Source organism: Amblyraja radiata, chromosome 8, assembly GCF_010909765.2.
Source record: "Amblyraja radiata isolate CabotCenter1 chromosome 8, sAmbRad1.1.pri, whole genome shotgun sequence".
NCBI classification, from domain to species: Eukaryota; Metazoa; Chordata; class Chondrichthyes; order Rajiformes; family Rajidae; genus Amblyraja; species Amblyraja radiata.
The window spans coordinates 42,838,135-42,854,543 of record NC_045963.1 but is presented as its reverse complement, the minus strand read 5'-3'; the positions used below and the strand labels follow the sequence as shown (position 1 = coordinate 42,854,543).

The following is a 16,409-nucleotide window of genomic DNA, read 5'->3' as shown; positions in this document are numbered from 1 at the left end:
GAAGGGATATTGAGAAAAAGCAGGAAGGGGGTACTGATTTTAGATGATCAGCCATGATTATATTGAATGGCGGTGTTGACTCGAAGGGCTAAATGGTCTACTCCTGCATCTATTTTTTCTATATTTCCATGATAAATCTCCGAGGAAGATCTTCAGAGTCTCAGCTTCTGCTTCTTCATATCTATCCTGGAAGAAACTCAATTTCTGTTTTAATGATACAAAAGGTTTGAGACTATTTACAAACCTCTCTTCTTCCAGAAGGACAGATTAGAGTGATGGTCACTGCAGGCTCATGTTCTCCACAAAACGCTGGTGGCTTCTCACCTCCAGAATAGCTTCTGGAATAATGAAGTACCAGCCTGAAAAATACATTGAAAAACATCACCCAAATGTCACTCAAGCCTTTTGAGGTCTACTTGCAGAAAGTGTAATTATAATAACTTAAAAAATTATTTAAGAACAGGGCTCATGACCAAATAGAACCCATTGTCTTTAATGAACTTGGATTAAAAAACGCAGACATAAGGAACTACAGATGCTTGAATCTTGAGTAAAGCACAAAGTGTTGGAAAAACTCAGCATGTCAAACAGCTGTGGAGGGAAAAGATAAGTGATGATTTGTGCCAAAACGCATCTTCAGACTGATTGTAGTCAAGGGGTGAGGGGAGAAAGCTGGAAAAGAGGTGGGGGCAATTCAAAGCAAGCATTAGGGCGGCATTGTGGCATAAGGGTGGAGTTGCTGCCTTACAGCAACAGAGACCTGGCTCCATCCAGACTATGGGTGCTGACTGTATGGACTTTGTATATTCTCCCTGAGACCATGTGGGTTTTCTCCGAGTGCTGCAATTTCCACCCACACTTTAATTGCTTTTGATAAAATTGTAAATGGTCCCCAGTGTGTGGGACAGTGTTAGTGTGCGGGGTGATCGCTTGTCGGGGCAGATTATGGGCTGAGGGGCCTGTTTCCATGCTGTCTCTAAAGTCTAATTTTATAGGTGCATACAGATGAGGAGGGTTAATTGGCAGATATGTGGATAAAGGCCAGAGATGGAAAGGGTCTTAGATAAGAAGAGGAGTGAAATATAAAGCCAGAGGGCAGGATGTAGGCCGAAGGGTACTGGAGTGGGGATAGGGAGCAGGATAAATGGGCTCCCTCTACGGCAGAGGAAAGAGAGGAGGAGAAGGACGAGATGACAAATTAAAATTATCTAATTTAATGTTTAATTGCCAGGTCCTTTAGACAAGATGAGAAACACATAATCTGCAGCAGTAGCCCGATTCTTTAATTTTGTTTATTCTCGGTGCCTCATGCCTTTTTGCACAGAATCCAACATCCGAGCATGCAGGAGTGACAGTCTGTAATAGATGGATGAGCACACCTTGTAACCTTGGTATTTGCTTTATGCCTGGCAAGGGGAATAAGAAAGATTTTTCTTTCAACATGCCAAAAATCAAACTCTGTTGCTGTCCTTGTTCAGATCAATTAACAGCAGCCTTGTTACATGATCTGCAACACTTCATGTTTGAATAATAATAATAATAATAAATTTTATTTATGGGCGCCTTTCAAGAGTCTCAAGGGCACCTTACAAAAATTTAGCAGGTAGAGGAAAAACATGTAAGGGGAATGAAATAAATAGTAGAGACATGATTAGTACACAAAGTAAAGACAGAATACAATTCAAAACACAATATGAGGCAATTAATGCACAGATGAAAAGGGAGGGGGACGTGGGGCTAAGGATAGGCAGAGGTGAAGAGATGGGTCTTGAGGCGGGACTGGAAGATGGTGAGGGACACGGAATTGCGGATCAGTTGGGGGAGGGAGTTCCAGAGCCTGGGAGCTGCCCTGGAGAAGGCTCGGTCCCCAAAACTGCGGAGGTTGGACTTGTGGATGGAGAGGAGACCGGCTGATGTGGATCTGAGGGACCGTGAGGGTTGGTAGGGGGAGAGGAGGTCAGTGAGATATGGGGGGCCAGATGGTGGAGGGCTTTGTAGGTGAGGATCAGGATTTTGTAGGTGATCCGGTGGGAGATGGGAAGCCAGTGAAGTTGTTTGAGGACTGGAGTGATGTGATGCCAGGATTTGGTGTGGGTGATGAGTCGGGCGGCTGCGTTCTGGACCAGTTGGAGTCGGTTGATGTAGGTGGAGCTGATGCCAAGGAGAAGTGAGTTGCAATAGTCCAGTCGGGAGGAGATGAAGGCATGGATGAGTCTTTCAGCAGCGGGAGGTGTGAGAGAGGGTCTGAGTTTGGCGATGTTGCGGAGATGAAAGAAGGAGGTTTTAATGACATGGCGGATGTGAGGCTCAAGGGAGAGGGTGGAATCAAAGATCACGCCAAGGTTGCGGGCCTGGGGAGATGGGGAGACAGTGGTGCCGTCGATGGTGAGAGTGGGGTTATTGATTTTGCTGAGTGTGGCTTTGGAGCCTAAGAGGAGGAATTCTGTCTTATTGCTGTTGAATAGCTCAGTGATTCATTGGATGTACCAATGAATAGGTTTAATGTAGACTTCCGATTTCCCAAAACTCACTAAAAATGACAACTCTACACAGAGCAGAAACCTGAGTTAAGGAAGTGGCAAAGCCTATAAATTGCAAACAAATTAATGGATGCACCAGAGATGAGGGCAAGAGGAGAACACACAAGGGGTACCGGGCTACTAATGGAACTGTAGACACAAACATCATATACTGTAAAATAGATAAAAATGTAGGATGAATCGACAGATAAAAAGCAGCGAGAAACTGAAGAAAGGCAAAGGTCACTGAACGAAAGGCTTGCAAAGACAGACATGATGAAATACACGATTATAGAGTTTGATTACAGATCTTTAATCATCTGCAGTAAAATGCTACGGAAACTTTAAATCGTTTACAGCACAGTGGCACAGCTGGTGGAGCTGCTGCCTTGCAGCGCCAGAAACCCGGGTTCGATCCTGACCTCGGGTGTTGTCTGTGTGGAGTTTGCATGTTCTCTGTGGGTTTCTTCTGGGTGCTCCGGTTTCCTCCCACATGCCAAAGACTTGCAGGATTGGAGGTTAATTGGCCTCTGTAAATTGCCCCCAGTGTGAATGGGTGACAGATAGTGAGCACAGACTGAAGGGTGAGTTACCATGCTGAATCTCTAAACTATCCTGTTTCTGTATTATTTTGGAAAGATAGTGGTTGTAATGAGTGTTTTATATGCTGTTGGCATCTGGGTGTTTAGTTTAGATATGCAGCATGGAAACAAACCCTTTGGTCCATTGAGTCCACAATGGCCATCGATCAAATATTCACATGGGCAATTTACAGAGGCTAATTTACGTTTGAAATTAACGTTCCCCCCCAGGCACTCGAGTAAAAAATTCCAACTTCTGAAGAAGGGTCCCAACCTGAAACGTCACCTATTCATGTTCTGTAGAGTTGCTCCCTGACCCGCTGAGTTACACCAGCACTTAGCATACCAGCAACTGCAGCTCCTTGCCTTCAGGTTTAAAATTGGATTTCAATGTAAGCAGTCAAGTGTCACAGGGGGGGAAAGCTCCAATCGTAGTGCGTACCTATCTTTGCCAGCCAGTTTCAAGGCATCTGTTGGGTGGCCAACATCAAAAGCAGTCGATCCTTTCAATAAGCAGGCACTGCTGCCATGTTGACATGCAGAGGTCTCATCGAAAGGATCTAGCAATTAAACAGGAATATCAATAAAAACTTCAGAAACATCAATACACAATTCCTCACTGCTCTAGGTATTAGGGTTACTCAGTATTTACAGCACTGGAATTGGGCACTCAGTTTAACCAGCCCAGCTCCCCTTACATTACAAATTGATAAGTTCACAAGTCATAGGAGCAGAATTAGGTCATTTAACCCATCAAGTCTACTGCGCCATTTATAGAAACATAGAAAATAGGTGCAGGAGTAGGCCATTCGGCCCTTCGAGCCTGCACCGCCATTCAATATGATCATGGCTGATCATCCAACTTAGTATCCCATCCCTGCCTTCTCTCCATACCCCCTGATCCCTTTAGCCACATCTAACTCCCTCTTAAATATAACCAATGAACTGGCCTCAACTACCTTCTGTGGCAGAGAATTCCACAGATTCACCACTCTGTGTAAAAAATGATTTTCTCATCCCATTCAATCATGGATGATCTATCTTTCCCTCTCAATCCCATTCTCCTGCCTTCTCCCTATATCCTTTGACACCCTCTTTCAACCAACCTCACCAACCATTCCACCACAATATAGTAAACTTCCCACAGAAAGTTTATTTTGGCATTGCGTTCAGCACTGATGTTGTGGGCAGGACATGTTCCTGTTCTGTTTTGTTCAATGTTCTATATTCAAAGAATTTACCCTGTCAGGTCCCGCCCCTTTCAGAAGATGTACTATATTCAATACCTGAATTAGATTCTATCCATATATAAGAATTCAAATGAAGTTAAACTAATTTCATGCAGACATCTCCCAAGGAGACCAGAGGGCCAGAACCGCGCTGACCGAAGTTGGAGTCCCACGAGTCGACGGAGCGCAGGGATGGGGCCTAGATCGGCCTCAGGAGGGGACGCGGGGCCGATAGTGGAGAGGTTGGTGCGGAGGTCGATGAGGGTGCCGGACGAGGACAGACTATGTCGGAGAGAGGACGCCGCTGCCGGGGGGGGCGGGGGGAGAAAGAGGGAAAGAACATTACCTGCCAGACACACTTCCTCTTTGTGTTACTCATTCACTGCTCTCTCCTCATTATGTGTGATTGCATTCCATCTTTGTCAACAATTTTAGTCCCCACAATTGCTTTCAATTTCCCAAAAGACTATAATTTATTGACAGCAACCGTAAGTAAACTGCGGGGAATAAAACATCACAAAGTTTGTAAACTATATCGGGAAGTTATTTACCAGATATGAAAACTTACTTATATCTCTGCAAATATTGATATAGAAGTCATCGTCATCTGGAGAATCAACCAGATGAGCTCCCGAGTTCTTTATTAGTGGATTTAAATCACGTTTCTTCCCGTCTTCATCAAACACATAACAAGGAACCTTTTTAATGCAAAGCAAAATGAGGATACCCGTGGAATATATGGCAACTGGTGAGCAAACATGCACATAAACAACTGTGACTGATTAAATATTGATTCAAACACTTCATCCAGCAACTATGCACACTGATAGGTCCATGTTCCCTTCAGCCTCTCGCCCATGTAAATTAAAAAATGAGGTGTACATCTTCCGCAAAAACACACGCATTTTAATACAAGTTCATATGTCAAAGGCGCAGAAGTAGGCCATTTGGCCTATCAAGTCTACTCCACCATTCAATCATGGCTGATCTATCTTTCCCTCTCAACCCCATTCTTTTGCCTTTTTCCCTTAACTCTTGATACCCTTAGCAATCAAGTATCTGTCAATCTCCACCTTAAAAACACCTAATGATGGGGATATAAATGGGGAAAAGTCCATGCATTTGCACAGCACATTTGGGAAGTGTCAAATCAGTTGTTGATAAACATTCAAATGCCCATTAACCCCAACCATGTTGAAGAGCCCACTCTCAATGGAGTTCCCAAATCCAACATCTTTCAGGTCAGATTTGAAGCAGGGGTGGGTCTGAAAATGGAAGTCTGAGCATCATGAATGAACAACATGAAGTGGTATCGTTCCTAGAACAGCTGTAAACAATGACAAGCCTTTGAATCCAATAGCAGTAATACTGCACGTGATATCCCAGGCAAAGGTCTCCCCATCCCAAATTTTGGGAAGGCAAATTTCATGGATTAAGCTACTCAACAGGGTTTCCTTCCAGAATGCATCGTTCAGACGATTAAAGGTGAAGTGGATGAGTGAAATACATGGACGATCCACAGGAGTGAGAATTCTTTAAATTCACCTTTTTTTAAAAATACTGTTTCTTCAATATTCTACAAAATCTGTATCCACTGCAATCATTGATAGGAGCCAATAATGGCACAGTGGCACAGCTGGGTAGAACTACAAGGTATATACCAGGAGCTACAGCAGATCCTTCTGAATGCATTTTAAACTCCTTTCAAAATATATTCCCGTTAAAGCTTTCAAAACTTTAAACCAGTCATATATTACAGTGAAGATCAAAAACACTTGCCCTATGTTACCAACATAAAACAGAACATTGATGTTAAGATGAAAGTATGCAGAATTCATGGGGAATTTGCATGATGCTTAAGAACACGTTTCCCAAATATACATAATGTGTGCTGTTATTTTCTTAATTACAGACCCCTTGGAGATTTGAACCCATGACATTAATTCATGACTAAACAACCAAAATAGAGCAGCTGGACATACCTCTTTTACAGGGTTGAAAGTGCTCTTCTTACAACTTACAAAAGTCTTCCATTCAAAGTAGTGCACACATTCAGAAGTTGCCACATATTCAGGAGTGCCCTGTTTAAATGAAGCAACGCAATAAGCTTAATTATCTTAATCTTCCGGAAAGCTATTGCATAACCAAGTCTCCCTTTAGTCCTTTAGGTAACATGCCCCACTCCCCCATTAAGGTCCTTACCCATTTCTCCCACTATCCATCCCCGTCCCCTTCCATCCATATCACTTCTTCTGGTTTCACATTTCACTCCTCTCCTTACATGACACTCTTTTGTCTCCTTTTCATCTTTTAGCCTGTCCACCCATCTGCCAATCAAATCCCCCTCACTTGTATCTGCCTATCACTTACCATGCCCCCACCTCTTTTACAGCTTTCTCTCTTTTACTACAATTACTTTGAAGAGGAGACCCAAAACATCACCCATCCATGTCCTCCAGAAATGCCACTTGACCCAATGAGTTACTCCAGCACTGTTTTTGTTCTTTAATACTGTCACTTTTACACAAAAAAATGACTGAGCAAATTGACATACCAAACGGCTGTGAACTTAAAACCTGCAGGACAAACAAAGTTAAGTAAAACAAACAGGTTTTCTTTTGAAACTTTCTCTTTCAGATTATTTTTTTAAAGATTATTTTCAGGTGCCACTTTATATTGCAAAAAAAAGTGGCTTTGAGATAGCCTCATAGAGTCACACAGCATGGAAACAGGCTCTTCAGCCAGTGTTTCCACTTTGAAGGAAATTACCCGAAATTCAGGAAATTCTGGTTGTCTTCGGGTAATTTTAGGGAAATTGAATAATTTTGGGAAATTTCCGCATCCGGCCCGCGAAGTGGTGAAAAGGAAATACACACAGCACTGCCAATTTGGACTCAAAGGTTTAAACAGAGCTCTGTCAGTTTAACGCGTGGGAATTTAAACAAAGAGCTGCGGCTGCAGCGCTATGGGTTCTAAATATAGCGCTACTGGCTGCAGCGCTGTGGGCTTTAAACATAGTGCTATGGGTCACAGGGAGGGAGGGAGGGAGGGGTGGATGAAGGGAGGGAGTGCAGAGACTGAGACACGAGAACAGGTTGAAAAAACAAAGACAACGAAAGCTGTTGGAGGCAACGAAAGCTGCCTTGCATAACACTGTACAAGTAACAGAAGCAGGCAGATATAGTGTAGTTACATAGATCGGTTTTGTCTTGTTCTTCTTTGTGTTGTTAACGTGTGCCCGCGAAAAAAAACAGATGGCACGCAGGAAGCATTTTTGAAGATTTCATGAAATACCATCAAATTCCAGGAAATTTGGAATTCTATATAAGGAATTTTTTTTTGAGGTGTGGAAGCCCTGTCGTCAGTCCAACACCAACCAAGATTTGGTTACCTCTTTAAAAATAAATATAAAATTCGCAAGACACTATCTCCCATATACAAAAGCACATCCTTATCGAAAACGCATATATCTTAACCCTCAGAATCCTCTTCATTAACTTACCGCCCACAATGTTGGGCTCACAGGTCAAAAGTTCACAAGCTTTAAGGGCCTGTCCCACTTGGCCGTTATTTGCGCCTCATTTACGCGTCATATGTAAAATTGGTCGACACGTTGTAACGCACGGGTAGCTTGTGGGTAGCGTGGGACTGGCGCATGGAGAGGCGTGGAGGAGTGTGGAGTTGCGTGCGGTATCGCGTGGCGCTCCAGGATTTTTTGCTGAACAAAATCCTCCCGAGCCACCTGCATGACGTATTGCGTACGCACGCTGACGCATTGTGTACGCTCGCTGACGAATTGCCGTCGCACACTGCGTCCCGGCTTCTCACGTGTATCGGGTGGTGATGCATGGTTACGTCACCGTGCATAACCATGCATCACCGCACGCCGCAGGGTATACTAATGACATCACGCGCAACAGACAGCATGATGACGCGTGATTTGCACGAAATTTCTTCAAGCTAAATACAGACTCTATTTCTTCCCCCTAAAGCCGCTTTGTATTGCAATGTGAACCCATGTTCTCCCAAAGCTGTACAATACAAACAGCGCTGAGTATTCATCTTCCCGTGACAAATTAACCCAACCTCTGCAAGGATTGATTTACCAATTTAATTTCAATTACAGCCAATTTTGTATTATCGATCCAGTGCCTATTGAGTAAAACTATCCAAAGCAAGCGGATCTTTTGTATGCTATAAATTTGAACTGACAAATTGTTGCAAGATCAATCCTTGCTGACTGAGAGGACTTTACATTTCAGAATGGTTGTTGAAGATAAAAGCAGAAAATTTATCACCTGCTGTAAATCACTTTTGATTTATAAACCAAGAGAGCAAAGTTATTTGCTTTTTTACTCAAAAGGTTGACATTTAAGTTTCTTTATAGGAGTCAGTTATTTGCAGTTGACAAAGAAAATGACATACTCACCAAGGTCTTCCCACACATGAAAACGATGCTGCTTTGGATAGTCTGGACAGACTGTTCTGAACATTTCTGGGTGGTGTTATACTCAAAGTGATCCACAAGCCCACTCTTGAGCACAAAGTCACCTGCAAATGAGAGATGGAAACATTAAGTTAATTCAGTACTGATTTTGGGTGAATGTGATTCCACGCCACTTGAAAAGCCCAACGCCCTATTAGTCTATTAGTTCAGTACAAAATATGTCAAAGTAGCTCTGAACCAAACATGAGAGTGCTGGGGAAGGGGACTCCAGTAAAAAGAAATCTTGACAGGCAAGGATGGTTGTGTTTGCAAAAAATCCCTCAGCGACTTCCGATAGGGTCGTAGAGCCATACAACACAAAACCAGGCTCTTGAGCCCATCTTGCCCATGTCAACCATGATGGCCCATCTAAGCTAGCCCTAGCATAGCACCATTTGGCCCATATCCCTCTCAACCATGTACCTGTCCTTGTATCTTTTAAATGATGTTATAGTGCCTGTTTTAACTGGCAAATCGTTTAATATACCCATTTAACATAGTGAAAAAGGTGCCCCCTCAGGTTTTTATTCAATCTTGCCCCTTTCACCTTAAAAAGTGCCCTCTGGTTCTTGATTCCCCTACTCTGGGTTAATGACTGTGCATTCAACCCATCAATTCCCTTCATGGTCTGGAATATGTTAGCCTGATTAGTAGTGTTGGTGTGGGAAGTAGTGGAATTTCAGCGGATAACCTAACGATTGGAGTAGAACGATTGAAAAAGGGTTGCTCTTCTCCGAGATCCATTCTGTTGCTACTAGCACGCATCCTTGTTTTACTACCATTCATTGATCTCACATGGAAAGTAGTGATGAAGGGAGAAAATGGTATCCATGTGCAAGTGAACTGCTGTATTAGCATTCTCAGAATCACGTGGTGTCTCAATTAGGCCCCAATTCTGTTGAGCTACACCATTGCTTAACTGTTCACTCAGAAGGTTCAATCAGAGAAAATAGGTCCTTCTGCAGTTGTACAGAGCCCTAGTGAGACCACACCTGGAGTATTGTGTGCAGTTTTGGTCCCCTAATTTGAGGAAGGACATTCTTGCTATTGAGGGAGTGCAGCGTAGATTTACAAGGTTAATTCCCGGGATGGCAGGGCTGTCATATGCTGCGAGAATGGAGCGGCTGGGCTTGTACACGCTGGAGTTTAGAAGGATGAGAGGTTATCTCATTGAAACATATAAGAATGTTAAGGGTTTGGATACGCTAGAGGCAGGAAACATGTTCCCGATGTTGGGGAGTCCAGAACCAGGGGCCACAGTTTAAGAATAATGAGTAAGCCATTTAGAACGGAGACGAGGAAATACTTTTTCTCATTGAGAGTGGTGAGTCTGTGGAATTCTCTGCCGCAGAGGTCAGTGGAAGTTCTCTGGATGCTTTCAAGAGAGAGCTAGATAGGGCTCTTAAAAATAGCGGAGTCAGAGGATATGGGGAGAAGGCAGGAACGGGGTACTGTTCGTCTGCCTGGGGTGGGATGTAGACCGCGGTCAGGATAACGGAGGTGAATTCTCTCGGGAGGTAGAAGGGACGGCACTTCACCGCCAGATTTAATTCAGGTGTGGAGAGCAGGAGTTGGACAGGACTGCCACGTCGGAACACCACACAGAGTTGACCATGAGGCAGACGCCCCCTCCTCTCCCTTTCCCAGATGCCAGGGTACGGTCCATGCGGTGGATGGAGAACCCTTCAGGCTGGACCGCTGAGTCTGGGGAGCTGGGGGTGAGCCATGTCTCTGTGAAACAGAACAGAGCATTCCCTCAGCTCCCTTTGATAAAGCAGTCTTGCCCTTAAGTCCTCCACTTTGTTTTCAAGGGACTGTACATTAGCCAGTAGGATAGTTGGGAGAGGGGGCCGAAGTCCCCTGCGCTTCATTCTGACCTGAAGTCCTGCCCGACGGCCACGTTTCCGGACACAATGGAGGCTTCCCCTTTGTTTCCAGGTACTGTGCTTGCTGTACCTGCTGTTTCTGCGGACCTGCGCTGGAACGGGGATTCCCTCACAGACGGCAGCTCCAGCTCCGTAACGAACAGGGGTTCCCTCAAAGTCGGCAGCTGCAGCTCCGTTGTTCCTGGAAGATCCAGCCCGTCGGCTCTGGGGGTCATCCCGGGGTTTCAAGGTACAGTACCTGGGATCCACAGTCGGGTCGGGAGTTCCACAGCCAGCGTGGGAAAGTTTAAAGTCCGGGGTTCCCGCAGCTGCGGGAGATCGCGAAATTGCGAGAGCCTTGAGGTGCTCAAGCAGCTTGTCCGAAACGGCACCGATTTCTGCCGTTTTTCTGATCCAGGTAAGTTGTTGGAAGTTGTAGTTGAGCCTTTTCTTTTACGGAGCTTCGCAAAAGTCGCCGCAGGCAGGCGCCATCTTGATCTCGTGCGTGGAACCCGAGCCCATGGACATCACCAGTTGCTGGGTGTCTTCTCTGGTGATGCTCCGCCAGGCATTCAGCTTACGCACGTTTTGGGGGCTAGTCCCCTTCAGTTTCCTCTTCAGCATAGAAAAGGCATGCTCAATTGGGTTCAGATCGGGTGATTGACTTGGCCACTCACAAATTGACCATTTTTTAGCTTTGAAAAACTCCTTTGTTGCTTTAGCAGTATGTTTGGGATCTTGCTGTAAAATGAATCGCCGGCCAATGAGTTTTGAGGCATTTGTTTGTACTTGAGCAGATAGGATGTGTCTATACACTTCAGAATTCATTATGCTACAACCATCAGCAGTTGTATCATCAATGAAGATAAGTGATCCAGTACCATCAGCAGCCATACATGCCCAGGCCATTACACCCTTCACCATCGTGTTTCACAGATGAGGTGGTATGCTTTGGATCTTGGGCAGTTCCTTCTCTCCTCCATACTTTGTTCTTGCCATCACTCTGATATAGTTAATCTTCGTGTCATCTGTCCACAAGACCTTTTTCCAGAACTGTGATTGCTCTTTTAAGTACTTCTTGGCAAACTGTAAATGCTAAACTGGATTATTTTCCCCTCAATCTTTCCTCAGTAAATATACTGAACCAACAAGTTCTTGCTTCAACAAGTTTATTCGTCACCCCGGGGGACCTACTCTGGTCCATGACCTGTAACTCTCTTGGAGTTCCAAGTGTTCCCCAGAGCAAGTGATTTACAATACGCATAGTACAAGTATATAAGCAGTAGCAGGCAGAAGCAATTTGGCACACTTTCTTGGTCCTCCAATCTTATCATCACACGGTATGTATGTAAAAGAAAAGGTCAGGTTCCCCAAGACAATTGACTCGCAATCGCATGATCTCATTATCACCAATGATCAGGTTAAATGACTCAAACAATTGACTCACACATTATCACCAATGATCAGGTTCCTCAAAATGAGTGACTAACTTTGTCATCACAACTTCAACAGAGCCCAGCATTTTTCCACTCAACGCTGTAATTTTCCACTAACTTGCACAGTAAAAACCAAACTCGTCATAATCTGGCCATCCTAATTTTGCAGCTACACAAAAATGCTGGAGAAACTCAGCGGGTGCTGCACCCGCTGAGTTTCTCCAGCATTTTTGTGTACCTTCGATCTTCCAGCAACTGCAGTTCCTTCTTGAACTAATTTTGCAGCTTACTAGTTAGTGGTTTACATCTTGCAGTGCAGCCTCTGTATTTCTGTTCATGAAGTCTTCTGCGGACAGTGGTCATTGACAAATCCACACCTGACTCCTGAAGGGTGTTTCTGATCTGTCGGACAGGTGTTTGGGGATTTTTCTTTATTATAGAGAATTCTTCTGCCATCAGCTGTGGAGGTCATCCTTGGCCTGCCAGTCCCTTTGCGATTTGTAAGCTCACCAGTGCACTCTTTCTTCTTAATGATGTTCCAAACAGTTGATTTTGGTAAGCCTAATGTTGGCTGATGTCTCTAACAGTTTTATTCTTGTTTCTCAGTCTCATAATGGTTTCTTTGGCTTTCATTGGCACAACTTTGGTACTGATGTTGATAAACAGCAATAACAATTTCCAAAGGTGATGGAAAGACTGGAGGAAGGACTAAGCACTGAGAGCTCTCTTTTACCTGCATTAAGGAGGCATTTAAACACACCTGAGCAATTACAAACACCCGTGAAGCCATGTGTCCCATTATGGTGCCCAGAAATGGGGGGGACTATGTATAAACACAGCTGTAATTTCTACGTGGTGAACCAAAAATGTATAAAAATACCCTTTAATAAAATCTGATAATGTGTACTATAACCACATGTGATTTTTCTATTACAAATCTCAAATTGTGGAGTACACAGGCAAATAAATAAATGATGATTCTTTGTCCCAAACATTATGGAGGGCACTGTGAGGTTAAGGTTCAGTTTTGGTCACCCTGCTATAGAAAATATATAATTAAGCCGAAAACAATGCAGAGAAGATTTAAGGGCCTGTCCCACTTTCACGACCTAATTCACGATCTTTTTTACTCGTGGACATTTTTCATCAGGCTAGAAAAAACGCCCTGACCTACTTCATACCACGAGTACCTACGACTAGCATCATGGCCTGCTACGACCCCCTACAACCTCCTACGACCATGCTGCGAGTACGAGTCAAGGGCAAACTCGGCAGAGGTCGTGAATTAGGTCGTGAAAGTGGGACAGGCCCTTTATGAGGATATTGCCCGGTCTTGAGGACCTGAATTCTAGGGAGAAATTGGGCAAAATGCAGGCGGCCTAGGGCTGATCTTATAGAAGTGTATAAATTCATGAGGGAATAGATAGGGTAAAGGTAGAATATTTTACCAAGAGTTGGGGAATCAAGAAGCAGAGGCCATAGGTTCAAAGTGAAAGGGGAAAGATTTAATAGGAACCCGTGTGGCAACTTTTGCACTCAGAGGGTGACTCAAGTATATGGAACAAGCTACCAGGAGGTAGTTGAGGCAGATAGTATAACAACATTTAAAATACATTTGGACAAGTACATGGGTAGGAAAGGTTTAGAGAGATATGGGCCAAATGCGGACAATGTTTAAATTCCCTCATGAATTTATACACTTCTATAAGATCAGCCCTTGGCCGCCTGCGTTTTGCCCAATCTCTCCCTATAATTTAGGCAAATGCAGACAAGTGGGACTGGTGTAGATGGAACATCTTGGTCAGCATGGGCAATTTGGGCCAGAGGGCCCTTTTACTGTGCTGTATGACTATGAATGACTTCATCCTCACCCATATATTCGACCTCGCAAGGTCTGCCTCAAACAGGGGGATCAATTTTAAAATTGAAAAAAACTTTCCCACAGACTAGTGAAGCCACAGCCTGACAGAAAAATCTAACGGGCAGCACAATGGCGCAGTAGTAGAGTTTCTACCTTACAGTGCCAGAGACCTGGGTTCAATCCTGACTGCAGGTGCTGTCTGTACAAAGTTTGTATGTTCTCCCTGTGACTGAGTGGGTTTTCTCTGGGTGCTCTGGTTTCCTCCCACACTCCAAAGATGTACAGGTTTGTAGGTTAATTGGCTTCGATAAAAACTGTAAATTGGCCCTGGTGTGTAGGATAGTAGTGTACAGGGTGATCATTGGTAAAATGCAGACTCGATGGACAGAAGAGCTTGACTCCACGCTGTATCTAAAATCTAAAGTGCATCAAACAACGTGCCAGATGCCACCACCATCACAATTACAATTACTGTACCATCTCACTGACAGACCCACCAGAGGTAACACACCAGACAGACCCACCGGAGGTAATAAACAAAGAGGGAGTAATCCTTGAGGGCCTTCAATGTAAATTCCAGACCCCATGAACCTTTGGATTACCACCTTTCACCCTCCCTTGGCTGATGAATCAACGTTCCATGTTGAACACTTGCAAACAGCACTGAAAGAAGCGCACCAATGGCCTCTGATGAGGGGATTTCAATGTGGCTTGATAAAACCAGCACTGATTGAACCCTGAAGGGACACAGCCGCCAGACCAGGTCTGTGGAGGGGAGGTGGGGGGAGTAAGTGAACTAACACAAGGAATAAAAGCAAAGGAAATAGTCTTCATCATTCTATCTGTGGTTAAATAATCTACGATGGTATTGCTTGTAGTGGAGTTAAAGTCTCAACTTCACACGGAGGTGGAACCGGGATCAGGGGGTATGGAGAGAAGGCAGGTACAGGATACTGAGTTGGATGATCAGCCATGATCATATTGAATGGCGGTGCAGGCTCGAAGGGCCGAATGGTCTACTCGTGCACCTAGTTTCTATGTTTCTATGTGTTAGACTTAAATTACGCAACAGTCAACCTCCTAAAATTCAATATCTCCCACTTGCCCGGTTTAAACTCTATTGACATTTCTCTGCCTATATCTGTAACTGATCTATATCCTGCTGTATCATTTCATAACCTTCCTCACTCAATGCAACCACCAATTTTGCTATTGACTGCAAACTTACTGACCAAACCCATCAAGGGCTCTCACTTAACTTTTTTTCTCTGTTTCCAGCCAGGCAACCTAGGCAGCTTTTTAGGTTGCCAAATGACAGTTTAGGTGGTCATTTAAGACGGCTTGCATGACGCTTGCGATAATGGGGACGAAGAGCAGAGTTACCAGTCGGAATTATGCTCAATGAAGCATTCACATATTATTTCTGCTTCAAATAAAATCACAAACTAAACATATTTACCAATCAAAACATGAAATATACCACAATGACATGCAGCAGAATTATAATACAGTATATACAGTATCTCAATTCTTTTTACACGTTGCAATGAATGCAATTTCTATTATTTCTTTCTACTTCCAAACAAAGCTGTGGTTGGATTATTCAACGTATGATCAACCTCGGTGAGACCAAGCACAGGCTTGGAGATCGCTTCGCACAACACCTCCACTCAGTTCGCAATAACCAACCTGATCTCCTGGTGGCTCAACACCTCAACTCCCCCTCCCATTCCGAATCGGAACTTTCTGTCCTGGGCCTCCTCCATGGCCAGAGTGAGGCCCACCGCAAATTGGAGGAACAGCACCTCATATTTTGCTTGAGTAGTTTACACAAAAGCAGGATGAACATTGGCTTCTCCAATTTCAGGTAGTCCTTGCTTTCTCTCTCCTTCCCCTTCCCAGCTCTCCCACAGACTACTGTCTCCGCCTCTTTCTTTCTTTTTCCTGGCCCCATCCCCCGACATCAGTCTGAAGAAGGGTCTCGACCCGAAATGTCACCTATTTCTTCGCTGCATAGATGCTGCCTCACCTGCTGATTTTCTCCAGCTTTTTTGTCTACCAACAGGATCCCACCAATGGCCACATCTTCCCGTCTCCTGCCGTCGGCTTTCCGCAGAGCCCGCTCCCTCCGTAACTCCCTGGTCAATTCGTCCCTTCCCACCCAAACCACCCCCTCTCCTGGCACTTTCCCTTGCAACTGCAGGAAATACTACATTTGTCGCTTTACCTCCCTCCTTGACTCCATTCAAGGACCTAAACAGTTTTTCCAGGTGCGGCAGAGGTTCACCTGCACCTCTTCCAACCTCATCTATTGCATCCGTTGCTCTGGGTGAGACTTCGCCTATTTCCTTCGCTTCATAGATGCTGCCGCACCTGCTGAGTTTCTCCAGCATTTTTGTCTACCCGTTCGCACAAGTTCTGCTATCCCACTT

The 16,409-nt window shown here is 44.4% G+C and overlaps 1 protein-coding gene across 1 annotated transcript in view; it reads right to left on the bottom strand.

The window, feature by feature from the left end:
- The window catches only part of igf2r (insulin like growth factor 2 receptor), a 113,532-nt gene that overhangs the window by 83,340 nt on the left and 13,783 nt on the right, over positions 1 to 16,409 (bottom strand). The window contains exons 3-7 of the mRNA XM_033025705.1: positions 8,759 to 8,880; positions 6,312 to 6,410; positions 4,898 to 5,027; positions 3,543 to 3,660; positions 245 to 359 (exon numbers count right to left, since the gene is read on the bottom strand). Coding sequence (XP_032881596.1) covers positions 245 to 359; positions 3,543 to 3,660; positions 4,898 to 5,027; positions 6,312 to 6,410; positions 8,759 to 8,880 — 584 coding nt within the window. The remainder of the gene's footprint in view (positions 1 to 244; positions 360 to 3,542; positions 3,661 to 4,897; positions 5,028 to 6,311; positions 6,411 to 8,758; positions 8,881 to 16,409) is intronic.